This window comes from Propithecus coquereli, unplaced genomic scaffold, assembly GCF_000956105.1.
Source record: "Propithecus coquereli isolate 6110/MARCELLA unplaced genomic scaffold, Pcoq_1.0 Scaffold158, whole genome shotgun sequence".
Taxonomy (NCBI): Eukaryota; Metazoa; Chordata; class Mammalia; order Primates; family Indriidae; genus Propithecus; species Propithecus coquereli.
The window spans coordinates 1,289,169-1,315,483 of record NW_012140302.1 but is presented as its reverse complement, the minus strand read 5'-3'; the positions used below and the strand labels follow the sequence as shown (position 1 = coordinate 1,315,483).

Here is a 26,315-nt window from a genome sequence, read left to right as displayed (position 1 = left end):
CACTCTTTCACCCTGTGCCCGCCCAGACCCGCTGCTCCCTGTCACTCCTCCTGCCTTCTGCTAGGCTGCTCCCACTTTCCTGCTCTCCCCAATTCAGCCTGCCTCTGTCCCTCCGAAGTGGCCAAAGGACTGCAGTCCCTCCGACATCCATGTCTTGAGTCCATCACCTATGTTCACCCATCGCTCGCATCCTCACTTCCCAAACTCCATGTGGGGGGTTCATCTCACCACTGAGAATAGTGCGTGTCTCTCAGTGGCTGCATCCTCCTCACTTAGCACCACCCTCAAGGGGCTACAGTGTCTCCCTTAGTTTTCTTTATTTTCTTGATTATTACAGCTCCCAGGGTTGATTAGCAGGTCACTCTGGCGTGGGTCTCCCATGGGTCACCCCTTGGTCAGCAAGTCTTCCCTTTGCATTAAGCCACTGATGCACAGCTCCATGGGCATTTTGTGGCACAGGGAAGGTTTATGTATGGGTGCTAGGGACCACAGATTGAGTCACCCAGACTGGTCCTTCTTGCCGCAGGTCTCCCCTACACAAGTGTGGAGGTCCCAGTCTAGTATGCCCTCTGGGTTAGCAAGTCTTCCCCACATTAGTTAGCACGTGTCTCTTTGGTAAACACTTTCCCCACAGCCTGCTCACACATCATTTTCCTCTCTTTTATTCATCAACGTGTGTGTCCTGTTGCTGATTTTCACATCTCGGGTTTGTAGTTTGTATCTCCCTTCCACTGACCTCCACCGGCCCTTACACTGTGCTTCCCCCAGTAATCCCTGGCGCATGTGCCCAGTGGGCCCAGGAAGAATGCCTGCCAGTAGAGTGGAGCTTCCCTCGTCCATATCTGCAAGGTGGTCCTGGGTCGGCAGCTAGCCCCCAACTCACAGCCCCTCCCTACTCCCCCAGGTAGATGGCCCCCCCAGGGCAGGCCCTGCGGACACCCCTCCCTCCGGCTGGCGGATGCAGTGCCTAGCGGCCGCCCTTAAGGACGAAACCAACATGAGTGGGGGAGGGGAGCAGGCCGACATCCTGCCGGCCAACTACGTGGTCAAGGATCGCTGGAAGGTGGTGAGTGAGTGGCCTGGGGGGAGAAGAGGGAGGAGGGGAGAAGGAGGAGAGGACCTGGAGATTTGTTAAAACAGGTGCCCTCGGCGCCCCTACCCTAAGAGGGAGGTGCCTCTGAGCTCATTTGCATAGTGCTAGCAGGTCATTATTTTTGACTACACGTGTGGACAATCGCTTTCGCCTAGTGTTCTCTCTCCAACCCTGCCCTCTCGCACCCCTTTCCCCGCTAGGTCACGTTGGTCGGGCCCAGCCTGGAACAACTCCTGGTTGGATGTCTGGGCAGGCGCTGCAGAGCCCGGTGTGGGGAGGAGGGAGGTGGTGGGGGAGGGGGCTCTTTCTCTGCTGGACCTTGGAGAAGGGCAGTGAATGAGCATGTGTCCCTCCGCGTCCGCAGAGGACGGAAAGGCCTGGGTTCGGGAAAGAGGCCCTGCAGGCTGCTCCCACCGCATCCGCACTCCATCTTCTCCATCCACCCTCCTCCCCTCACCGGTTCCTGCGGCAGGTGCAACACCACGAGACTACATCTCCCGGCGTGCCTTGCTCCTCCGGCCCGGGACTTCTGGCTGCTCGGCCTGCTGGGAGTTGTAGTCCGAGCCTCCTCGGGGATTTGGGCCTTTGATGGGAGGGGGGCACGTGAGGGTCGGGAGAATGACAGTGTCTGGAGAACAGGACCTACTGTAAATGAGCCCTAGTCCGGCTTCTCTTTTTTCCTTCACTTACGAGCGCTCTGATGTCTTATCACTATGGGGGCAGGATGATGTGGGCAGTAGTGTCGGGGGACCTAGTATGTGGGCTTGTGGGTCTGCACCTGAGTGGGGAGCCGAAAAGAAGGAGACCGACAGAGGTCAGGTTTACGCGGAGTCCGTGTGCGTGTGTGTGTGTGTGTGTGTGTGTGCGTGTGTGTGCGTGTGTGTGCGTGTGTGTGCGCGCCGCGCGCTCCTGCGTGCTTTAGTCGGGAGGCTCCGCTGGCCAGGGGTGCGAGGTTGGGGAGGAGGGTGGGGCCCGAGTGAGCGAGAGGGAGGGTCTCCGTGGCAACAGCCACCTAGGCCGAGCAGGTCCCCCAGAGGCCCAGGGAGAACGGCAAAGGTGGGACTTCAGGGGAGGGGGAGGAGGGCACAGAGTGGGTGGAGAGGAGGAGACTCTTAGGGGATGAGATGAGACAAGGGCCCGTTTATGTCCCAGAGAGGGACTCCCTGAGAGAGAGAGCGCTGGGACAGAAACTGGAGGAGGAGGAGGAGCCAGGGCAGTAATAAAAGGAAAGAGGGTCTTGCAAAGTGAGGAGTGTTCCTGTAAGACCCCCTGGGTCAGCTGGCACCAGAGCTTAGCTTCTGGCAGGTTGGAGGCAGAATGACATTTGTACTGTAGAGGTAAAAAAGAGTGTTTGCACCGTACTGAGTTTGGGCTAGAACTTTCTTGTGCTTTCTAAGGGAGGGAGTGGGAGATGAGTGGGGAGAGATGGAGAGGGAGAGTTGGGGGAGGGCGAGTATGCAGTCTTTGCCAGGCCTGCCGACCTCTCCTTACTCCCACCTCCTACCCCTGCCCTTGGAGAACTGGAGAGGGTGGTGCCGCAAGCCTCCCACCAGCTTATTCCCAGTGAGGATGGAACTGAGATGGGAGGCAGAGCTCAGGAACCAAGACAGACTGCCCAGAGATGGACTGTGGCCAGGAGAAAATGGGGGTCAGTGGTACTAGCTGGAGTATTTAAAAATAACATTTTATTCTTTTAGAAGGGTGCTTCACAGAATTAGAATAGCAAACAAAAGCAATAATAAAAACTTAGCATTTGTTTTGAGCATTTACTGTCACCAGGCACTGTGCAAAATGCCTTATGTGCATTATCTCAACAACCTGTCGAGTAGAAACTGTTATTACCCCCATTTCACAGGTGTAGAAACTGAGGCACAGAGATTAACTAATTTGCCAAGATTCTATGACTAGTAGGTGGGACCAGGTCTGTCTGACAAGAATCAGCCCATCCAAGAATCAGGACCATAGAGCTGAAGGAGTCATTGTGACCGAAGGTAGCCCCACCTTTCTACATTTTACAGAGGAGGAAGAGTGGCCCAGGGCACCCAGAGCTGGGCCAAGGAACCAGGCCTCCTTCCTCTCAAGGACTAATTCTGGTCCTATCGTGTCATACTAATCCTCTAGTTTAGGGAAGGTCTTTCTGCAGGGTTGGGAACAATTTAGGAGCAGGGAGGAATAGGGTTTGGCAAAGGTAGTTTGAGAGAATATTCCTGGGCTGGGCTGTGGGCAGGGCCACACTGTGACTTTCTGGGCCCCTTCCTCCAGAATAAAGTACTAAAAATTGTATTTTATGACTACGAGGAATATATTAATATTATATATTAGATTTTTCTCTTTGACCTAGAAGCCCATTTTTTCCCTTCTGATTTTTTTTTTTTTTTTTTTTTAGACAGAGTCTCGCTCTGTTGCCCAGGCTAGAGTGCCGTGGCGTCAGCCTAGCTCACAGCAACCTCAGACTCCTGGGCTCAAGCAATCCTTCTGCCTCAGCCTCCCGAGTAGCTGGGACTACAGGCACGTGCCACCAAGCCCGGCTAATTTTTTCTGTATATTTTTAGTTGTCCAGCTAATTTGTTTCTATTTTTAGTAGAGATGGGGTCTTGCTCTTGCTCAGGCTGGTCTCGAACTCCTGAGCTCAAACAATCCTCCCGCCTCGGCCTCCCAGAGAGCTAGGATTACAGACAGGTGTGAGCCACTGCGCCCGGCCTCCCTTCTGATTTTAATAGAAATTAAAACATTTTCATGAATCCCTAAAAGTATCAGGGGCCTAGTCACTGTGCCAAACAGATAAATCAGCCCTAGCTGTAGGGCACAGGGAGGACAGATATTTGTTAAGAGGGTGCAGATGCCCAGCTCCTGCCCTAGGAAGGTTCTGTAATGAGTAGGGGGTGGGTAAGTAAGGAGGGGACTAAAGAAGGAGAAGTAGGCTCTGTTTGGAAATAAAGGTGGTAGAGAAATGCCCTTGGGCACCCTGGGAAATTGGGGAGTAGGTGTCATAACTGTCTTGACTGCCCCGAGCCTTCCTTACTTATCTCCAGCAAGGACTCTGGAGCCTGGCAGATCTGGGCTTGAATCTCAGCACTCACACGCCTAATGCCGATGGGGTTCGTAGTTCCTGCAACGTCTTGGATTCCGCGTCAGTGTGGGTTCCGCATCAGATTGCCTGGGTCTGAATGAAACCTGGCTTTGCTATTTACTGGCTGTTAGACATGGGGCAAGGTACTACACTCCCCGTGCCTCAGTTTTCCTTCTGTACGAAATGGGGAGTCATGTGACCTTCTTCACCTGTGTTACCAGGAGCCTTTGGGGATTAACTGGCATCTGTGAACCTGAGATGCAGTTATTTTTCCCTCCCCCTCGCCCTTTCCTCTGTACTCACACAAGCAAACCATAAAGGAATCTAGAAGATATTAGCATCTCCCCTGAGTTTGAAGTTCCCCAGAGGAAGACATGCCGTTGTTTCCCTGGAGTCTGAGTCTGTCCCTTCTTGCTTCTGAAATTCTTCCAGAGCCTGACTTTAACTTTCATCTGGAGTACAAAAGCACGCTCTGTTTTCTCACTGTTCTTCCTCCTTCCTCTTTCCCTGTCTCCTTCCGGGGCACAAGAACATTGAAGTTCTCCCCCCTACCCCCCAAGCCATCCACTTCTCTTCTAAATCTTCCCTTCATCCTCCTCTCTCTGCCAGGAGTGATTTCAATTGTAACCTGTTGGGAACGCCCAGTCCTCCATCTCTGCCCTATCCTCTTCCTCCCTCCATTCCCGATGTCAACCACCATTAAACAATCATTGGGCCTTCCTATGCTGAACAGATGCTAAGGGACAGGCTCGGAGATGCAGGAGGCCTAGAGTCGGGCGTTTACAGGCTGATCAGAGCTGATCAGAGCCCAGCTGCGGCTGGTGAAACACAAGCCAACAGCAAGGGCCCAGGAAGCTGCTCAGAGAGGTCAGGCCACCATGAGGGTGGGCCCCCTGATGGGGAGAGAATCAAGCTGTACATCTTTCTGAGACCAAACGAATCCCTACTTGGAACTCAGCACCTTCTCCCTGCTCCCCCATCTCTGCCAGTGGTGATTTCACCCTCCAAGGCCCCTGGACCTCTGACTTCTGAGTGATTTTTTTTTCTTTTTTTTTTGAGACAGAGTCTCACTGTGTTGCCCTGGCTAGAGTGCCGTGGCATCATCCTAGCTCACAGCAACCCAGACTCCTGGGCTCAAGCAATCCTTCTGCCTCAGCCTGCCGAGCAGCTGGGACTACAGGCATGTGCCACCATGCCCGGCTAATTTTTTCTATATATTTTTAGTTGTCCAATTAATTTCTTTCTATTTTTAGTAGAGACGGGGTCTCGCTCTTGCTCAGGCTGGTTTCGAACTCCTGAGCTCAAACAATCCGCCTGCCTTGGCCTCCCAGAGAGCTAGGATTACAGGTGTGAGCCACCGCGGCCCTGAGTGATTTTTAATCCCTCCCCGGAACTCAGCTTGCCTGCCTCCATCACAGCTCTCCTCTCTGCCATTGTCACTGCCTGCGCTGGGAGGCAGGAGGAAGAGAGCTGAGGGGTCAGATCGCCGCTCCAGTCTTCTCTAAAGCCCCATTCCCACCATGCCCTCTCAGTGCCCCCTGCCTGGAGAGGAGGCTCACCCTGGTTTGGGCATCTGACCCGGCACCCAGGGAGTGAACGTGGGCTGTGAACACCCTTTGCTGAGTCCCCTCCCCCAAATACTCTCTCCCTTCGGCGACACCTTTCAGGAGACTGCCAACCCTAAGAAGTTCTGGCTTCCCTGGGGGATTGATCCATCCTGAGGCTGGGAGGTCCTGAAGTTGGTTTTCCTTCTGGCAAGGGGGGTTGCTCAGTCCAGGCAGGGGATGGGGGAGGATGATATTTGTTGACCTTCTAGAGAAGAAAAGATCCAAGACAGCATCCTACATAGGCTTGTCTCCATGTCTGCGTGGAGTCACAGGTCTCTTAACCTTTCCTACTACCCACTCTGACATCTGGCCCTGTGTGTGTGTGTGTGTGTGTGGATGGTTGTATACCCAGGGCCTGAGCTGTCTGCCTCTGGGCACTAGGAGAAGAGGTAGAGGCACTGATGGGGTGGGGCAAGGGAGACATGGGGTCTTCCTTTTCAAGGATACCCTCCTGCCCCCACCAGTGAAGGATGCAACCCAGCAGGGGGTAGGACCAGGAGCTGTTCAGCCCAATCTCTGAGCATCCCCTATCCCCCATCTCCATAGCTGAAAAAGATCGGAGGCGGGGGCTTTGGTGAGATCTATGAGGCCATGGACCTGCTGACCAGGGAGAATGTGGCCCTCAAGGTGGAGTCAGCCCAGCAGCCCAAGCAGGTCCTCAAGATGGAGGTGGCTGTGCTCAAAAAGCTGCAAGGTGCGGGCCTAGGGCAGGGGGATGGGAGGGAAGAGATGATGGAGCTGGGCTGAGAGAGGGGATGGGCATGAGGAAGAGATGTATTAATAGTATGGTAGAGGGAAGGGGTGATGGAACCAGAGTCTAAGAGAGTGCTGGGGCAAGAGGCTGGGTTGTTACAGCAGAGGCCAGATGGGTCCCTGGTGTAAGGGAGGTAGTGGAGCCAGATTCTGGGAGAGATGATGAGGCTGAGAGCAGGGAAGTGATGGGAGAGGCACCATGGGGTCAGCTCTGGGGGAACCAGGAATCAAGGGTGCACCAGGAGCCCACCTTAGGGCCAGAAGTGAGGAAGAAAGAGTAGGACTTGGGAGACCCATGTCTGTGCCCCCCAGGGAAGGACCACGTGTGCAGGTTCATCGGCTGTGGCAGGAACGAGAAGTTTAACTATGTAGTGATGCAGCTCCAGGTGAGCCCGGGCCGGGCCCATCCTCCCTCCCCTCACCAAGAGCCGGGGCTGCCACTCCAAGGTGGGGAGCAGGGAAGGGAGACTGCAGCCCTGGGAGTGGGGGGTGGGCACAGCCCTTTGGGGGGTGAGGCTGGCCTGAGTGTCACAGTGGTGGTGGCTGGGAGGGCAGCTGAGGCAGGTCTGCGACCCCACCCCCCACCCCAGGGCCGCAACCTGGCTGACCTGCGCCGCAGCCAGCCGCGAGGCACCTTCACGCTGAGCACCACGCTGCGGCTGGGCAAGCAGATCCTGGAGTCCATCGAGGCCATCCACTCTGTGGGCTTCCTGCATCGCGACATCAAGCCGGTGAGCGCTGCCCTCCCTGCCCCACCCCTCCCTTCCCTCCTCCAGAGCACATCCCCTCCTCCTCTCCCTCCCTGGGTCCCCATTTCTTCTCCACAACAGTGCTCAGGAGGAGACAGCCTCTTCTACCTGAACACCTCCTGCTGTGCACCCAGCCCATCTCCCCTCTCCCTGCCTCCCAGAACAAACACCCCGCCCTCTCCTCTGTTCTCTCTTCTCTTCCTCATCCTTTGCCTCACCCTGAAGAGTCCTCGAACCTAGTAAGGGATGGAGGGATTGGGGGAAGGGGATTTAGGGACTGGGGCTTGCTAAGGAATTCCAAGTAGCTGATTTTGTGGTATCTTGGATCTTGGTGCTAGAAAAACACCTCCCATTTAGAGGGATGAATACTGAGGTGCAGAAAGGTTAGTTGAGTGGCCCAAGGTCACACAGCAAGCGAAGTGCAGGTCTGCTGCCTTAGAGCAGGACTGTTACACCAAGCATCCCCATCCTGCTGGGAGTCCCAAGGATTTAGAGCCAGACAGGCCTGGGTTCAAACCCTGGCTGAGTCGTCGTCGCTTGGTTTGTGATCTCAAAGAAGCTCCCTGGGCTCTTTGACCTTCAGTTTCTTTATCTCTGAAATGAGGGTAATCACACCTGTCCCTCGGATGTGACCTGCCACACACGTGTGATTGTTGATGGTTTCCTTGTGTGTGAGTGTGTGGGGCTGAGGGTCCTTCACCTGCTGCAGAGCTGTTCCTTGGTGGCCCTTGAAGTGGGCTAGGTGGGGTTGGAGCCCCCAGGGCTCACAGCTGCTGTCTCCTCCTAGTCAAACTTTGCCATGGGCAGGCTGCCCTCCACCTACAGAAAGTGCTACATGCTGGACTTCGGGCTGGCCCGGCAGTACACCAACACCACGGGGGACGTTCGGCCTGTGAGTACTGCCACACATGGGAGACCTGAGCTTCCCTGCCTGAGGCCAGGAGGACCGTGGAGGACTTACTCCCCTACTCCCTGATTTGGGGACCCTTCACCAACTTTTCTTGCAGCTACCTAAGCTGGCCTGGCCTTGTGTTTAGTATCAGTGCCATCCAACTCTGGGGTCCACACTCAGCCTATCCCCTCTCTCCCTTAGCCCGGGCTCTTGGTAGATGCCACTGTCACACCTTGTGATCCCTCTGCCCACTCCAGGCGTGAGCAGCATCAGAGGGCAGGTTAGGACCTGGGGCTCAGAGAGCAGATCCCAGGAGTGGTGTGCCAGGCTCAGTCCCAACCAGGGCAGCTGGCTGGGGTTAGGACAGGCAGAGTTGGGCTGGGTAGTGGGTTGAGATGTGGCCGAGGTCAGGGGGTAATGGGTGAGGTTCTTTGTGGTGGTCTGTCCTCTGCAGCCTCGGAATGTGGCCGGGTTTCGAGGGACCGTTCGCTATGCCTCGGTCAATGCCCACAAGAACCGGGTGAGTGGCAAAGCCTGGACTGAGAGCCGTGGGGGCGGAACGGACAAGGTTGGGGTGGAGTGTGCCGCTGGGGAGGGGGTAGCTGACGTCAGCAGGGGACGAAGAATGAGACCCTAGGTTGGAAGACGGCCCCACTGTCGGCCTCTTTGGATTCACCTTCTTCCTTTTTTCCTGGGACCACATTCTCTCTGTTCCCACTACAAATCACTGTGGGGCGAGAAGCATAGAAAGAAGTTTTGACTGTGGGATTCTGTGTGTATTGGAGGGTTGGGGATAGACCCCAGCTGTGTCCATAGGGGCCTGGGTGTCAGGCCTCCCTGACAGGTGCCCCTCAGAGAAGGGTCAGCCGCCCATTCCTAGGGAAGGACCTGAGAGCTGCAGGTGACTCCCTCACCATCACCCCCTCAGGAGATGGGCCGCCATGATGACCTGTGGTCCCTCTTCTACATGCTGGTGGAGTTTGCAGTGGGCCAGTTGCCCTGGAGGAAGATCAAGGACAAGGTGAGCCCCACGCAGCTGGGTCTGAGGAGGCAGCGGGGGCGTGGGGGCAGCTGTGGCTCCATCTCCCCCACCCTCTTGCCTCCAGGAGCAGGTAGGGATGATCAAGGAGAAATATGAGCACCGGATGTTGCTGAAGCACATGCCCTCAGAGTTCCATCTCTTCCTGGACCACATTGCCAGCCTCGACTACTTCACCAAGCCCGATTACCAGGTGGGGGCCTGCCACCCTGCCCCCACATGCATGGACGCCCCTCTGTGGGTGACTGTCCTCCTGCAGCACCTGCCCCTGCTGAGGTGCCAAGGTGCCATGCCCCTGCTGACTTGCCCCAGTCTCCCAGCTGCACCAGGCTGCTGTGTGCTCTTGGGGGCAGTAGTCACAGCTAAGGTTTATCAAGAGCCTACCCTGTTCTCAGTGCTTTCTATGCATTAACTCACTTAAGCTTCAAAATAAGCCTTTGATGAGAATGGGTATGCCTTATATTGTTATTCCAGCACCTAATTAATGAAGCCAAGTGCTTTCAAGTACTTTACATCAAAGCTACAGGAGGCCAAGTGGGATGATTGTTCCCATTTTATGGATGTGGAAAGTGAGGCCTGACGTCATGGTTAGGAGCAGGGCTCAGGTACATCTGACTCCTTCCAAGTCAGTGCTCTTTCTGAGCCCCCATCCCCACACCCATGGGACATGCTGACCCTGATCGGAGAGCGGGAGGAACATCCACAGTGTTCTGCCAGGCACGAGGCTGCACACTGTGGGGAGCACAGTGTCAGGCACACAGCAGGCACTCAATCGAGTGAGTCCTGTCAGCAGAGAGAACCTTCCTTGAGTTCTGGAGAGAGCCAAGCCAGAAGTGGAACAGTCTGGGGGCCTTAGAGTGTCTACAGCTGCCTGCCATCTTCTGAACCCAGAGCCTCAGTTGCTGGCGGAGGTGTCCCCAGTCCCCAGACCACACAGCTGCAAGCACCCCCTGTGCTGGGCCCTGTGCTGGCTTCTAGGGATGTAGAGTAGGCCGAAAGGCAAGTGAGCAGCTCGAACCCAGCACTTGCCCCGTGATGAGTGAATAGAACGGAAGCTGGTGGGGAGGCCCCCACAAAGGAAGCAGTCTGTGCAGAGGCAGGGCCCCACGTGGAGGGTTGGGAAACTCCTAGTGGTTCAGGGCTGCCGATGTGTGGAAATGGCAGAGGAGGTTGGAGATGGTAATCGGGGGATGGATCTCAGAGGGTTTGTCCCGCCAGTGGGGCTTAATCCAAGATGATAATTTGCATGCTAATTTGCATATCATGTGCATGTTTTCATTTAAAATCAATGTGCCCTTCTCCTTCCAATGCCCCCCCAGGCCCATTCCTGTCCTGGAAGGCCCCTCTCTTTCCCCTGTAATCCCGGCAACTGCCCCTTCCTCCTGGCTAGCCCCGGGGTCACCTCTCTGTCCTCCGGCCACCCCCATCCCCTGCAGTTGATCATGTCGGTGTTTGAGAACAGCATGAAGGAGCGGGGCATCGCAGAGAATGAGGCCTTTGACTGGGAGAAAGCAGGCACTGATGCCCTCCTGTCCACAAGCACGTCCACCCCGCCCCAGCAGAACACCCGGCAGACGGCAGCCATGTTCGGGTGAGTCTCTGGAGGGGCCAGGGCGGGATGGGGCAGCAGCTGACCCCTGCCTGGATCTGGGGTTACGGAGAAGCCAGCCCTCTCCTTCTGTCTCTACCTGGACACCCTTGGCTGTCTCTCCTCTTCTTGGTGCTCACCAGCAGAGTTCCGAAACATCTCCATTCTCAATCTGAGCACAGAGTGGGCGTTCTCCTTTGGAGTTTTTGACCTTGGTGGGTTCGCTGCTGCCCAGGGAAATTATCTGAACCCCGCAGTTTCTTTCCTATCATTCACATTAATTTAATGAACATGTCTTGAGGCCATACACCTAGACACTGTGGGGGCTCAGAGACAAAAGTTACAGCCCCTGCCTCAAAGTGCTCTCAGCCAAGTCTGGGACATCTGCAACAGATGGGTTAGGAATTTCAGAACCAAGTGACAGGCACAAAGACAGAGCTGGCCCCGGCGGGTGCTGGAGTGAGAAGGGGCTCCCCACCCAGCCCCAGAAAGAAGCCAAGGGGAGCAATGGGCAGGGGCTGCAGGGGACGCCTTCAGGAAGGAGATTAACAGGACTTGGCAGCACTTCATGGTGCTCAGCTCCGTACAGACATTGCTCAAGGAACTCCAAGGTGATTCTTCTTTTTAGACCCGTTCCTGGGTCTGAAGGAAGCCAGGCAGTGAATGCCAGTGGGAATCTGGCAAGGCCTTGCACGACAGCAGGGTTTGCTAAGTGCATGGAGACAGGTGGGGGACCTGCCAACTTGAGGGTGGTCTGGTCTCAGAGGCCTTGTGGATGGTGAGGGGTGTAGGGGACATGCCCACCCTGCCAGGGCCTCCTCTGTGCCCACTCTCGCAGGTGGTCTGCAGGGCCTGTGCTGGTGGGAAGGGGCCGTGGGAGGAGAGGGCACCCCCCTCACCAGCCTTATCCATGCCTCCCTCCTGTCCTCTTCAGGGTGGTCAACGTGACGCCTGTGCCTGGGGACCTGCTCCGGGAGAACACCGAGGATGTGCTGCAGGGCGAGCACCTGAGTGACCAGGAGAACGCACCCCCAATTCTGCCTGGGAGGCCCTCTGAGGGGCTGGGCCCCAGCCCCCACCTCGTCCCCCACCCCGGGGGTCCCGAGGCTGAAGTCTGGGAGGAAACGGATGTCAACCGAAACAAACTCCGGATCAACATCGGCAAAGTAACTGCAGCCAGGGAGAAGGGCGCTGGTGGCCTTCCCCCAACCCCCATTCCCAGCCCTCGGGCCCCCGCCCCGTTCCCCCTGAGTGCCCTCTCCCCAGCTGTCTGCCCACTCGCCCTGCCTCCATGTCCGGGTCCCCTCCACCGCCCTGGCCTTGCTGCCTCTCAGGATCCTTGCACCCTCCTGCCCCTGCCGCCTTGCCAGCCCCGGCTCACGGCACCCCCCTCTCCTGCAGACCCCCTGTGTGGAGGAGGAGCAGAGCCGAGGTGTGGGGGTCCCCAGCTCCCCAGTGCGTGCCCCCCCAGAATCCCCCACTACCCCAGTCCGCTCTCTGCGCTACCGGAGGGTCAACAGCCCCGAGTCGGAGCGGCTCTCCACGGCGGACGGGCGCGTGGAGCTGCACGAGAGGAGGTGGGTGCGGGCTTGGCCCGGCCGGCCGGGGTCCCTCCGCCCTCACATGTCTGGTCTGAAGGAGAAGTCCCATGTGAGGCGGAGGTGTGTGGGGCCCTGGGAAGTGTTGAGAAGGTTATGTTTGGGGCCGGACTTGGTTGGGGTGAGTGACAGGGCAGGGAAGAGGGGATGGGGAGGGGGCAAGACACAGGAGGGACAGGCTGGGTCCTGGGCCCAGGAGGGGTGGGGGCGAGTTGGTGGGTGGGTGTGCTTCCAGAATGTCTTCTCCTAGGACTAATTACAGACGCTTCAAGAGCAGCCGGCGGCAGTAGGGTCCCTTCAGCCTTGGGGGAGGGGGCCTGGGAACTGCTGGAGGACAGGACAGCCAAGTTTTGGGGGTCAGGGCTGAGGGACCTGAAGTCAGAGTGGGGCGGGACAGCGGGAACCTGCCTGGTGAAAGGCAGCGTTGGAGAGTTTAGAGCCTGGGGGAGCCTTAGGAGGGGAAGCGGGGAGATGGCAGTGTGGTCGGTTGACGTTGCTGGTGGGGGGACAACACCAGGCGTGAGAAGCTCCTGAGAGATGTTTCCACCTTCCCTTGGCCTCTCAGTGGGGCTTCACTCCACAGCAGGCCTGGGGCCTTCTCTGCACCAGGAAGAGGATCTCTCCCCGAGACCCAGTCTGGGTGGAGGGGGACTCCTTTCTGGCAGCTATGCAGTGTGTCTCCTCATGACCTACCTCAGCCATGGTGCCTCCTCTGGATTCTGCCCCAAACTGGACTCCACCTCCGGGATGGGGCGCAGTGCCACATTGGGGTGTAGAGATGCCCCAGACGGGGGTGTGGGCCCTTCCTGAGGGTGCGACAGTCCTCACACACCCACACAGGTTGGCCTGCCTGGAACTGAAGAGCACCATTTTCATCCATGGTAGGCTGGAGTCCCTCAGCATGGAGGGTTCTGGAAACGGAGGACAGAGGAGGGGCGGCTTGGAAGGGACATGAGTGGAGAAGAGAGCTGGGAAATGCTCTGAACAAGATGGCTCTGAAAAGCTGCCTGCTTTTAGGGAGCGATAAGCAATTTGGTTTGGCTCATAGTGAACCCTAATGTCAGGATTGGTGGGGAAAGGAGGAGAGGGCTGAGGGGAGATTTTCTGGAACAGAAGGTTCAGGATCTCACAGATGGCAGAGGGTTCGGATGGGCTCTGGAACGCTCGGGAGCAGAAGCCGGTATGAAGCAGTTTGGATTTGGATTTCCCACTTCCCTCCCCCTGTCTTCAGTCCTGCCCCCTGCCCTACACCCCCCACACCTGCACCCCCCTACACACATGCACACATGTGATTGAGCCCTGCACTTCCTTTGGCACCCTCTCTCTAGGTTTGTGGAAACAAACTGCTCTCAGGAAAGAAAATGATATCAGCCCTTTACACGGGAGTGTAAATATAAGGCCCTAGGTGGCCTCTCTCAGGGATGTTCTATTTTAAGCCTTATTAACAAATCAATAAAAATATTGCATAGAGTGGCTTTGGCGGGTCCCATGTAGGCCATGGCGGGAGTATTTTGAGACAGGCCCACAGGTGGGTCTGATCTGCCCCCCTTCCTCTGGAGTAGAAGAGCCTTCGAGCCACCAGCTCAATGCTGGGGGGAGTAAAGTCAGCCCCCCCCACAGGCCTGAATGTGAGGAAGCTCACAAACCCCAAATGAGTTAGCCCCCGCTGGTGGTTCTCAGTGGGGTAACCTGTCATTTGGGAGAGGACTATGATTCCTTGTGCAGCATCCTCCCCCAACCCCACCACACACACTATTGTACAACTAGAGATGCCCTCACCTTGGCCTATCACCCCAAGTGGAGAAGCTCTGGAAGTCACGTGAGATTCACAGTTTAAGATAATGGCAAAAAGAGGCCGGGTGCGGTGGCTCATGCCTATAATCCTAGCACTTGGGAGGCTGGGGCAGGAGGATCGCTTGGGCTCAGGAGTTCGAGACCAGCCTGAGCAACGGTGAGACCCCTTCTCTATTAAAAATAGAAAAATTAGCTGGGCGTGGGAGCACACACCTGTAGGCCCAAATACTTGGGAGGCTGAGGCAGGAGGATCACTTGAGCTCAGGAGTGTGAGGTTGCTGTGAGCTAGGCTGACGCCACGGCACTCAGGGCAACGGAGTGAGACTCTGTATCAAAAAAAAAAAAAGATAATGGCAAAAAGAGATGTCCCAAGGCAGAATCACTGCCCCTGAGGTAAAAAGTCACATGAAACCCAGTCCCTGTCTGGCCGATCTCACAGTCTCTTGGGGAGACAGATACGTAAATAGACGTGAGGTCCGCTCTGTGATGAGAGGGAGACACAGGTGTCCTGTGAGGGCAAACTAATCCTCCTGGCAGGCTAGGAAAGGCTGGGGGAGGTGACATCCAACCTGGGTCAGACAGTGAAGGGTGTGAGGACAGGCTGTGTGTGGACAGAGGTCCTATGGGGAAAGGCCAGGTGGGGGGACAGCCTGTGGGAAGGGACGGGCCCTGTGGAGGGAATCTGAGATGGATCTGGCTAGGGGAAGGGGAAACTGAGCCTTAGTCGGGCTGTGAGGGCCTTGAGTGCCAAACTAAGGAATGTGGACTTTGTTCTTGGGGCTGGGGAGTGACTGGAGTTTGTTAAGCTGGGGCTAACAAGGCCCATCTTAGGGGTGGTGACACCAGCCGGCCAGGCCTGGAGAGTGGTAGTAGAAGAGGCTGGAAAAGCCATCTGTAAACTCAAGGGCCGGCTGGCTGTGCTTGCCCCAGATGCAGAAGGAGGGAGCCACTGGTGGGTGTGAGCCCTGGACTAGCAAGAACGAAGTTGGCTTTAGGAAGATTAGATTCCCTGGGGTGGCCCAGGGGAGTGTGTTCCTTGGCGCACAAACCAGATTTTATTTTCTCCCATCCAAGTACTAACCAGGCCCAACCCTGCTTAGCTCCGGAGATCAGCTGAGATCGGGCGTGTTCAGGGTGGTATGGCCGTAGACGAGAATGTATTTTCTGCTTGCATGTACTCCTGGAACACAGTAAGCATTCAAAACCACTTGCTGAATGAATGAATGAATGACCTCATTAAGTCTTTATAGGAAGTGAAGTTGGCAGGTGACAACCTAGGAGGTGACCAGCCTGGCCCAAGGGGTAGGGGTACCGTGGTCACGAGGTTTCAGGAGTCAGGCTCCACCCTGCCACCTGCTTGGGGGTCCAGAGGGGGTCCAGCGGGGCTGGGCACTGAGCCCCACATGGGGTGGCTTTGCAGGTCACGGATGGATCTGCCTGGCTCGCCCTCGCGCCAGGCCTGCTCCTCGCAGCCAGCCCAGATGCTGTCAGTGGACACAGGCCACGCCGACCGGCAGGCCAGCGGCCGCATGGACGTGTCAGCCTCTGTGGAGCAGGAGGCCCTGAGCAATGCCTTCCGCTCGGTGCCGCTGGCTGAGGAGGAGGACTTCGACAGCAAGGAGTGGGTCATCATTGACAAGGAGACGGAGCTCAAGGATTTCCCTCCAGGGGCTGAGCCCAGCACATCGGGCACCACGGACGAGGAGCCAGAGGAGCTGCGGCCGCTGCCCGAGGAGGGCGAGGAGCGGCGACGGCCAGGGACAGAGCCCACCGTCCGGCCCCGGGGACGCAGCATGCAGACGCTGGCTGAGGAGGACATGCGGCTCATGCCGCCCCAGCTCCCGCCACCTCAGCTGAGCCAGGCCGATGGCCGTTCAGAGACGTCACAACCCCCCACGCCTGGCAGCCCTTCCCACTCACCCCTGCACTCGGGACCCCGCCCTCGACGGAGAGAGTCGGATCCTACGGGCCCACAGAGACAGGTAAGGTTGGGCTTGCACCCCACTCCCCATCTCCAGATGCCCAGAGTCCTGGCGTGTAGGCCTGGAGTGCTCCATGTGTGCGGGCGCTACCAACCAGAAACCCAAAGTTGCAGGGCTGTGATGGGGGTAGGCAGGTTCAAGGGAACGAAACCATGCTTGAGGGGCAGGCGAGGCTTCTCAGGGGAAGTTCTCTCTAAGTTCTGAGTTGAGTCTCGCGCTATGAGCAGTGCAGCCAGGTGACAAAGTGGAGAAAGGCCTCCTAGCCAGGGGACAGCGTGTGCGAAGGCCTGCAGTGGGCGATCAGAAAGCGCTGCACTGCTTGCACACCACAGCAGATGAGGCTGCAAGTAAGTCCTGGGCCCCGTCATGGAGGGAGGGCCTGGGGGCTAAGCCGAGGGGTTGGATCTTGATTCTGAAGGCTTTAACAGGGATGCAACATGATTATACACGTGCTACTGGTGGATGATCTTTGGGCTTCGGTGTGTAAAATGGATTGAAGGGACACAAAACTAGAAGCAGGAAGGCCACACTGCAGGTGGCAGCAGGAGAGGGTCCTGGCGGCTTGGACCAGAGTGGGGCGCTGTGGACACGGGGCAAAGTGGACGGAGCCAAGAGGTGTTGGGAGAGGCCAAGACGGCTGTGAAGGAACCGGGGTACAGGGCGTCTGAGCTGATGCCCAGGGCTCTGGGTGGGTGGCAATGCTGTCCTTGAGTGGCTTTGAAGGGAGCATGGATTCAGATTTAAATGCAATGACCTCGTAGTATCTGAGGGATTTCCACGGGGAGGCATCTGAGGCTCAGGAGAGAGCCCCCTGGAAATACAGATTTTTGGGGTTTTGGAAACCATGGGAGAGGGTGATGTCATCCAAGAGCATTGTGCAGGGTGGGGAGACCCAAGGGTGACAGCAAAAACTGGGAAGTGTTCGCATTTGGGGAGAATGGGAGGAAAAGGAGCCCCTAAGAATGACTGAGGGGAGAGGTCAGAGCCAGGAGATGGGAGGAGCGCCAGGGGAAATCAGGGCAGGAGCGGCTACGGGGCAGCAGGGAGGGGCAGGAGGCAGCTCCCATGGTCAGGGAAGGCTCCAAGGAGGAGGTGAGCTCTGAGCTCCAGGATGGATGCGATGGGAGAAGTGGAGCCAGGGCAGGAGGACTCTAGGTTGGGCACAGGGATGGGCATTTTGGGGGCCCTCCCAGGCTGGCTGCAATGGCACCTCCTCCTATGGGAGGACTGGAGGACACAGCTGGAAGGGCAGTAAGGGGCCAGATCGTGGCTGAATCCCAAATGCTGAGCTGAGGGTCTGAAGCGTGTCTCATGGCATTTTGGTTATTTTCTTCTCACAAGGACAGGGTGGCAGAGACCACTGGCCTGGCCAGGCTTCTCTGGCCAGGCGGAGGCTGATCTCTGACCTGGGAAGTGGATGCTAACTCTTGCCTGTGTGCTGAAAGGGGTCCATGATCCCAACGAGGGGTAGGGGCGATGCTGGAAGGGGTCAGGGTCTGTGCCGCGTTCCACTCAATGGCCCCACGTCGGGGGCGTGCACCCCAGGTGGCTCTGGGAAGTGCCCAGGTGCGGGGCCGAGGGCCAGCTCTGCCCCTTGCTCAGACTGGGAGGACCGGCCTGGGATCACCTGGGTGCTCTAGGAAGGGCAGCTCTTGGCAGGGGTGTATTCAGGCTCCATCCCTGTCTCTTCCGGAAAGAACAGAGGACCTCCGAGCCATGGTCCTGGGCAGTGTATGTCCTGGCCTTGCCCTGGACACTGGGAATTGAGGGCTCAAAAAGTGGAGACAGTGAGTCCCCACGCAGAGAGGTCCCAGCTGGCCTGAGGTTGGAGGCTGCGCCCTGGCAGAGCTGGCAGCCATGTGGGCTGGCATGACTGCGTTGTGACCTGGTCATTGTTCCCACCGTGGCCAGCACCAGGAAGCAGGAGAAGGAGCAAGATCTGTCCAGGGCTCCTGGCTCCCCTCCCCTTCATTCCTCCATGCTCACTGAGCACCACTCCGTGCCGGGTGCAGAGGCATCGGGGATGACACGCACGGATGGGTTGTCCCGCAGGAAGTACAGAGTCTGGGGAGGGCAAGAGACAGTGGGGGTGGGGTGCTGTCAAGAGAAAGCGCAGAATTCAAGTCAGGAGCCTAGGTTCTGGACCTGGCTCTGCTGGTCCCTTCCCGGTGACTGTGGGTTGGGCACAGCCCCTTGCGGATCCCAGAGTGAGAGAGCTGAGATTCTCCTGAGGTTTATCTCTGAGTTTTTTGTCATTCGGGGGCACAGGCCTGTTGTGCAATCAGTCAGTCTCGAGCTCTGGTCTGCCCATGACATGGATGGGCACTGCCTGTCTCTGCGAGAGATCAACTGAGTGTGTCTGTGGGGGTGAGGTGTTTGTGGGCCTCGATATCCCCCACAGTGCACAGAACAGAGGCCGGTTAGGACTCTGAGACCGTGCCTGCGCATTTCTGTGTCAGCTGAGCGGCTGCGCGTGCACTGGTGTGTGGACGGTCCGTACACGTGCACCTGTACGTGATGCACACGTCCCTGCGTCTGTGCAGACTATGTCGCGGGTCTGTAAGCGTGCAGGGAACCATGGATGCCTAGAGTGTCAAAGCTGGAAGGATCGTAACAACGAGTAATAATTCTAATGATAATAATAACAACTGGCACTTTATGTTGCTACGTGCCAGACACTGTTCTAAGCACTTCCATTTTTATATGTATATTCCTCATAACAACACTATGAATAGGCAATCCCTATTTAAAAGGTAAAAAAACCAAGGTTCAGAAAAGTGAAGTTTCTAGCCCAGGGTCACCAGCTGGTAAGTGGAAGAGCCGGGACTTGAACCCAGGCAGCTGGCTCCCGGGTCTGTGGTCTGAGCCACTCAGTCTGAGGCCTGTGTTTAGCAGAGGAGCAAACACAGGCCAGAGAGAGCAGATGGTCTGTGCAGGGTCAGAGAGAACCTGCAGCATGCATGTGTGTGTGCATGTGTGCTGTGTGTGCACACATGTGAGCGCATGCACATGCCCGTGCACACCTGCTGGCTGGACCATGTTAGCAGGTGTGCCTTTGGGAGTGTCAGTGTGCACAGTGGCCTCTGGGCGTGCCTGTGGATGAACGTACGTGGTGTGACGTGTTTTGTCAAGTATTTCAGGACAGCAGGGTGAAGCGGAGACCTTCCTTTGTCAAGGGCAGGGGAGGAGGGAGAAATGGACTGGCATGTTTTTGCCTTCTGTCTTTAGGCTGGCCTGAAGGGAGTGCTGAGCCCAGCCTGGGGCTAGGTGGGGGCTCCCAAACCTGGCTGCACCCTGGAGTCACAGTCTGTGGGGACTCTACAGCCCTGGGTGATTAGATTGTGCAGCTCAGGGCAGGCAGGAAGTCTCTACAGGGACATACCCCTCCCCGCCACCTTTCTTCAAGGAACTCCCTCTACACCTGGCTCAATCTGCTCCGTGTCTGATGTGTGGACTTCCTCGTAGCAGCAATCATTAAAAATCTGATCACCTGCAACTCTGTCACCGGCACATGTGGGGAACGGGGACAAAGATAATGTGGAACCAGGCACAATTTTTAAGCATCTATTGTTCTTTGGTGTGCGTGATTTGATACTTTAAAATGTTTTCTGCACACACACCTGGCTTTCTGGGAAATCGAAGGTGCAAATTAGAAGCAGCCGGGAAAGCGAGGGTGACGAGGGTGACGGGAAAACAGGCCAGCAAGTGTGTGGTTTGGGGGAGGGCTGTTTGCCACCCTTTGCTGTTTGTCTCTGGCTGATAACGCCGCAGGTCAGCATTCCCTGAGTACACAGACATTTGCTTGGCAGCCACCAAAACATTTCCCTGCCACGTGCTGGGCAGTGTGCTAGGGGCGGCGGGACAGGGATGAATAAGGTTGCACAGTCCTGCCTTTTCAAAGCTCAGTTATGAGGGGTGCAGTGGGGATGCCAAGGTCCAGAATGGATGTTTACCGGCAAGGGCCATCAGGGAGATAACAGGGAACTCTTATTTGCTAGGAGCTGGGAGCTTGCAGGGGAAGCTGGGGTGATCTCACAGAGGAGATATTTCAGCTGGGTGCAGAGCAGCAGTCCCCAACCTTTTTGGCACCAGGGACTGGTTTCATGAAAGACAGTTTTTCCAGGGACTGGAGGTGGAGGGGATGGTTTTGGGATGATTCAAACACATGACATTTATTGTGCAGTCAAACCTCTCTGCTAATGATAATCTGTATTTGCAGCCGCTCCCCAGCGCTGGCATCACCACCCCAGCTCCACCTCAGATCATCAGGCATTAGATTCTCATAAGGAGCGCAGCCTAGATCCCTCCCATGCGCAGTTTACAGCAGGGTTCCTGCCCCTCTGAGAATCTGATGCCGCTACTGATCTGACGGGAGGCGGAGCTCAGGAGGTGATGCGAGCCATAGGGAGCAGCTGTAAATACAGATGAGGCTTCACTCTGGTGTCTGCCACTCACCTCCTGCTGTGAGTTAGGAACCATGGCCTGGTTCCTAACAGGCCATGGACTGGTACTGGTCTGCGGCCCAGGGGTTGGGTACTGCAGGTGTAGAGGACAAGTGGGGGACCACAAGTGGTACCTGGCTTGAAGGGGCAGGAACACGCTGTCATTAAATGTCAGACTAGGAAAAACCTCCTGGCAGCTGACGAGTCTGGCTGGAATGTTAAGCTCAAGCACCCACATGTGCTGGGAGAGGGGACTTTGGGCAACTGTGGGTGCCTCGGTGTCTCTGGGTGGGCCTTAGGCCCCCAACCCTCAGTGCAGATGGAACTAGCTCAGAAGGGTGCTAGGCTTGGCCAGCAAGAAGCTGAAAGGGAAAGTCGGGGGGGGGGCGCAAAGACAACCCTGTTAGAATGTTCTCTCTCATCCCCACTCTGCTGGAGGTTCCATGCCCAGTCCCCCGTACCCCCATTTGACATCAGCAAGGGACGCTGGGGCTGAGTGTTCCAGGCCCCTCCTCCTTCTGCCCCTTAGAGCTGGCCCAGCCAGTCCTCACTGCCACACTACAAGCTATTTAAACTGGCCGCAGTGCCAGGAAGAGCTAGGGTTCAGGCTGGGAGAGGTCTGGGAACATCCAGGGCACCTGTTCCACCATTTCCACCCCCATGGCCTGGGACACTTCCCCTTCCCTCTGAGGGCACGGGGGCACAAGGGCAGGAGTTCCAGCTGGCAGGGAGGCCTCAGCTTGGCCAAGCGCCTTCCTCAGGCTGCCTCTTGCCTGGGCCTTGGACAGGGCAGGGGAAAAGCCACTTTGGAGAAATGACTTCAATTTGCTCCCCGCCCCATGAGTCCTCCATCCCTCTTCTATTCCGAAAAGTGATTTAAACAATACTAAAATGGCTCACGTGAGCCCAGCATTTGCTCCGTGGCAGGCACTGTTTTGAGGTTTCTGCCTGTCGTAACATCGAATCCTCACAGCAACCCTTTGAGGTGGGTGCCCCTATGACCCCCTTTTACAGATGAGGAAGCTGAGGCTCAGAGAGGTGAAGTAACTTGCTTGAGGTCACCCAGGTAGGAAGCGGTGGAGTTGGGATTCAGTACTGGGCTCGAGTCTGTCCTTAGACCCTGGCGCCTCCCTGTGATGGGGTGGGAGTGCCAAGGTGCAGGGGACGTTCTTTAGATCTGCTGAGGGGCATAGAGCTAGGGAGACAGGCAGCACACGGCGCCTTCGCATGGCGAGGAACGGTCCCAGAGCTGCCCTCCTGAGAGGGAGGCTTCCCCAGCCCAGAACAACCCTGAACTAGGCAGGGCTACACCAGGAAGGCTTCCCGGAGGAGGTGAGTGACCAAGGTCTCTGAAAGGAGACCCTGGTGTGAGAAGTGCCAGAGAGGAGAAGGAGGGGCAGGGTGTTGGAGGCTGGAGCCTGGGTTCTGAGGCGGGACCTCGGGAGGGCGGTCTGCACCCTCTCCACCCTGCCTGAGCCCGCCGAGCCGCCCGCCTGCAGGGACGCCGGCGCTGCAGGGGCTGTGAGCGGCGGGTGGCCCCCGAGATGGAGCTGTCGAGTCTGTACCTGATGCCTCTTTTCCCTCCACTCTCTTGGTCTCTTTCAGTTGGAGGAGGACAGACTCTCGGGGCACTCCCTCCCGCGGTACAGCCCCCTGCGACGACTGGCGTCCTCCGTGTTCTCCTCCTCCACGCTGGAGACGGAGCATTACCCTCACCCTGGCGGCGGCGGCTCCTCGGGCTCCTCCGGTTCCCTCATTCAGCGCAGCCGGTCGGCCGAGAGCAGCCCCGTGCGGGCGCCCCACCGGCGCCACGCGCCCCTCGCCGCCGGCAACCACAGACTCGTGCCCTCGGTGCTCCGCATCTCGCGGTCCCAGCTGCAGCAGGTGTGGGCCCGGTTCACCCACAAGACCTAGGCTGGGCACCCCCCCCTCCTGGAGGGGGCAGGTGGGGGGGGTGGGGAGCAGGCAGAGACCATGGTTCCTTCCCAGGACGCAATAATCACACACTCACACAGCCCATCCCACCCCGTCATGCAATACGGCCCCCTAGAATGTTGGCCCAAGGTACTGTAATACTCCCACCCCAAGCAGGGTCTCCGTCCCACCCCCATCGGCTCCCTTTGCTAGGTGCCAGCCAAATGGTGCAGGGAGGGGTGGGGCTGGTGTTGCAGTTTCAGGCACAGGACAGGGGCACTGGGCTGGAGACACCAGTGGGTCCAGAGTCCGGTTGAAACCAAGGTGGCAGGGAGATGAGGCTTGCTGGGCCACAGTCTGACATGGGTTTTTTTCTCTTTAATCTGTGATCTCTTGGTATGGCTGGGTCTGATTCACCCTTAGGGGCTGGCAGGAGACCGGGACCCTCTCAGCGTGGTGTGTGCGTGTGTGTGTCTCATCGGCATGGGGCAGGGCATGTGGCCTTGGATATGGGATGGAGGCCCGGCCAGCCAGGTCGAGAGTGTGGAGGAGGAGTGTGTCTGTGCTCAGTGATGGGGGTAGGCCGCTCTGTGACCTAGTGAGCCTTTCCTGCATGCCATCATCACAGAGGTCAGAGTCCCTCTCTCACACATCTTACCCCAGGAGGCCTGGGGCCCCATACACAGCATGCTGCCCCTCCCCCAGGACACTGGTAGGGTTGGTTGCTGGACCCCGCTTCTCAGGAGATGAGGATGGATGAGAGGGGCCTGGGATTGCCCCTGCCCCTCAAAGCCGGCTGGGACCGAGCAGTGAGGAGACCCAGTCTAGAAGCAGTGGCAGAGAAGGTGGTTGTTAAGGATGAGGCGAGAACTGTGAGCTCAGCAGCAACACAGATGTCTCAGGACAGATCCCAGACAGGAGCAGCCCTACCTTTGCCCCTCTCAGAGGATGACTCCTTCCTGCAGGTGCTCAGCCCAGCCAGTCGGCCCCCAGGGAGGGTGGTGGTGAGGACAGAACAGAGGATGGGCAGGTCAGATGGAGATCTGGAGATATCTGGGGGATGGTCAAGGTGCCAGATTGCTCACGCCCTTTCCCCCCATTTCTCAGCCCCAATCTGTCACTGCAGAGACCCCAAGGTTCCCTTTCTTCATTCCTACCCATGTCAGCCAGCACCTCTGTTCCCCTGGGGAATGAGGTACTAGTGAAGGGAGTACCAGAAAGGGTAGTGCCTGTATGGGGAGGGTAAGAGGCCTGAAGATTTGTAAAATGTTTGTTTCAGTGAGATTGTATATGTGTGTATGTTTGTGTGCATGCATGTACGCTCGTGAGTGTGGGTGTGCTTATGCATGAGCATTTGTGCATATGGCAGGGCTGCCATGGATGAATGCTCAAGCTGTGCACTGCACAATTCCAGGAAGTGCCATTTACATGGACCCCAATGTGACTGGCACCCACTGAAGTTGTAAAGAGCTGCAGCCAGCCCTGTGTATGTGGGTGTGTATAATCATATGTGTGCATGTGTGTTAGGGAGCCAGAGAGATGTTTGTGCAGTCCTTGGTAGTTTCCTATGTACCTATTCTCACCCCAGCTTCTCTGGGCCCCTCTCTCCCCCTGACCTCCCAATTCCATGGCCTGTCTACTCCCCAGATGTCTCTGGTTAGAGTAGAGGCCTCGAGGCCCCTACCCTAGCCTGGGGGTGCCATAAGTGTGATGGGCAGTGGCCGGGAGCCACACTGTCCTCGTGGATAGCCAGCACTGTGGTATGGCTCATCCACACGAGCTTCTCTGTAGCCACCACACTCCTTTCTCCAAAATCTTTCTTTATTAACATTTTATTTTTTATTTATTTGAGGATGCTTGGGCTAGGAGCACCTTCTCCACCTGGCAACAAAAACCAACAAAAGCTGACCCAGGTTCTAATACTTGCGCCCCACCCTGACCCCTATCCCAGCTGCTCACTTTTGAACCTCCCCAAACCCAAGCCTCTGTTGCCCTGTGGGCTGTTTTGGATGGCTCTGAACTGCCCAGGAAGAAGATAGAGGAGGGGTCAGGGGAGACCCTTTGAGAAGGGACAGAGAACATAAAGCACAAAGGTGAGGGGTGGGGATGAACAGCAGCCCCATTCCCCTCCTGCCAGCACTGCCCCCCTTTCTAGCCCATCCTCTGGCTCTCCTCCCATCCACCCCAGGTAGTGGCAGGGGTGAAGTGAAGGGGGTCTGCCACCAACTGCTCTGTAAGTCAGCAGCAATGGGGGCGGGGCCCCTTCTATCTGGGGTTAGATAAAACCAAGCACTCTGTCATCTGGCATTCCCTTCCAGAGGGTTCCACTACCCAACCCTGAGCACAGCTCCATCTCAGTGACTAGAACCCTGAGGTATCCTAAGATCCCAAAGTGCCTTGTGACGTATCAAAGATGATGGCACTAGCTTCAGATTCATTTTAGCATTCTACACATATTACTGTTTCCAAAGCCTCTGGAGGTGGGGGGTCCTGCTAAGCATTTGGAAGGTGGCTGAATTTCCAAACACCCCGCCACACCAGAACTGATACCTGTGGGAGAGGTGTGTCCTCTAAAGCAAGGCCATGATTCAAAACATTTTGTCCTTTGGAGGACATCCTTTTGCATATCCTCCGTGGTGGAGGAGGAGAGTGTTTTATAAGCCATAAAGCTCTGAGCTAACAAGAGGTGATCTTGATAATAGTATTAGCTGTTCGGAGTGGCTGAGGTCATCCGAACCACTCGTGTTGGATCAAGTTCACATGAAGCTCGGCAGAGCCACACATGGTTTGGGGTTGAGTTGCCAGTCTCTGCTTCCCAGGCCAGGTAGGGATGCTGTGAGTCTGCAATGTCAGACTTTTTTTCTGAAGGAGGCCAGAATGCTTCAAGAAATGTACCCTGCTTGGGGGAAAGCAGACGGCCTCCCCAGGCTCTGCTTCCAAAAGAGACAGGACTCTGTGTTGTACTTTGAAAATGGTGTTTTCATACTTGATAGTCACGCCCTGCATAAAGTAACAATTATTTGTTACTTTATTGAACAGTCACTGGCACACAGTGCTTATCATGTGCCGGGCAGTGATCTAAGCACTTTACAATATTAACTCATTTAAACCTCGTAATAGCTTATGAGGTAGATCCCAGTATTATCCGCATTTAATGGATTAATCCGAATATTTAATTTACAAGAGCATATAAAAAACCAACCCATGCCGAATAATCTGAGGTCTTGTTTGATAGGAGTTTTAAAAACGTTTTAAACGGATTTATTTATTATCCTTTCTGGTTGGCCCGTCCTCACTGTATATAGGAAGAGGGGAGTTGTCTGTGAGCCATACTTTCCTTCCCTTCCCGTTCCCACCTTGCCGTGGGACAGTGCCCAGATGGGAGTCACTCCAGAGTACTGGGGTTGGTTGAAATGGCTGGACCCTGTCTCTCCAGAGACCCCCAACCTCTCAATCCCATGTGGCCCCAAAGCATCCCAGAGCAGCTCCGGGGATGAGGTGGGCAGAGTGAAAGTTACAGTGAGAGAGCACGTGCTCAAAAACCTGACCTCAGTGGCACTGGGGCGGTCCTAGGAGTCAGGCTCACAGACAGGGTGGACATTGGCACCGGTGAACACTGACCAGGAGAATTCGAGTGAGTGTCACCAACTCACACATCAACAGGAGCCAAGCAGTGTTTGGGAATTGGCAGGTCGGGGACTGTCGTAAACAGGGGAACTCCCAACCCCCACTGTCCTCAGCTCAACCAATTACTGCCACTGTCTTCTAATTTTTATGTGAATTTCCCAATTTTT

At 56.5% G+C, this 26,315-nt stretch overlaps 1 protein-coding gene across 1 annotated transcript in view; it reads left to right on the top strand.

Annotated features, from left to right (window-relative positions):
• Nucleotides 1-958: 958 nt before the first annotated feature.
• Nucleotides 959-26,315, top strand: part of TTBK1 (tau tubulin kinase 1) — a 38,095-nt gene continuing 12,738 nt past the window's right edge. Inside the window, exons 1-13 of the mRNA XM_012640792.1 lie at nt 959-1,066; nt 6,317-6,464; nt 6,836-6,909; nt 7,114-7,254; nt 8,060-8,164; nt 8,619-8,684; nt 9,093-9,185; nt 9,271-9,396; nt 10,640-10,794; nt 11,726-11,957; nt 12,193-12,368; nt 15,604-16,165; nt 22,213-22,491. Of these exons, the coding sequence (XP_012496246.1) occupies nt 959-1,066; nt 6,317-6,464; nt 6,836-6,909; nt 7,114-7,254; nt 8,060-8,164; nt 8,619-8,684; nt 9,093-9,185; nt 9,271-9,396; nt 10,640-10,794; nt 11,726-11,957; nt 12,193-12,368; nt 15,604-16,165; nt 22,213-22,491 (2,265 nt within the window). The remainder of the gene's footprint in view (nt 1,067-6,316; nt 6,465-6,835; nt 6,910-7,113; nt 7,255-8,059; nt 8,165-8,618; nt 8,685-9,092; nt 9,186-9,270; nt 9,397-10,639; nt 10,795-11,725; nt 11,958-12,192; nt 12,369-15,603; nt 16,166-22,212; nt 22,492-26,315) is intronic.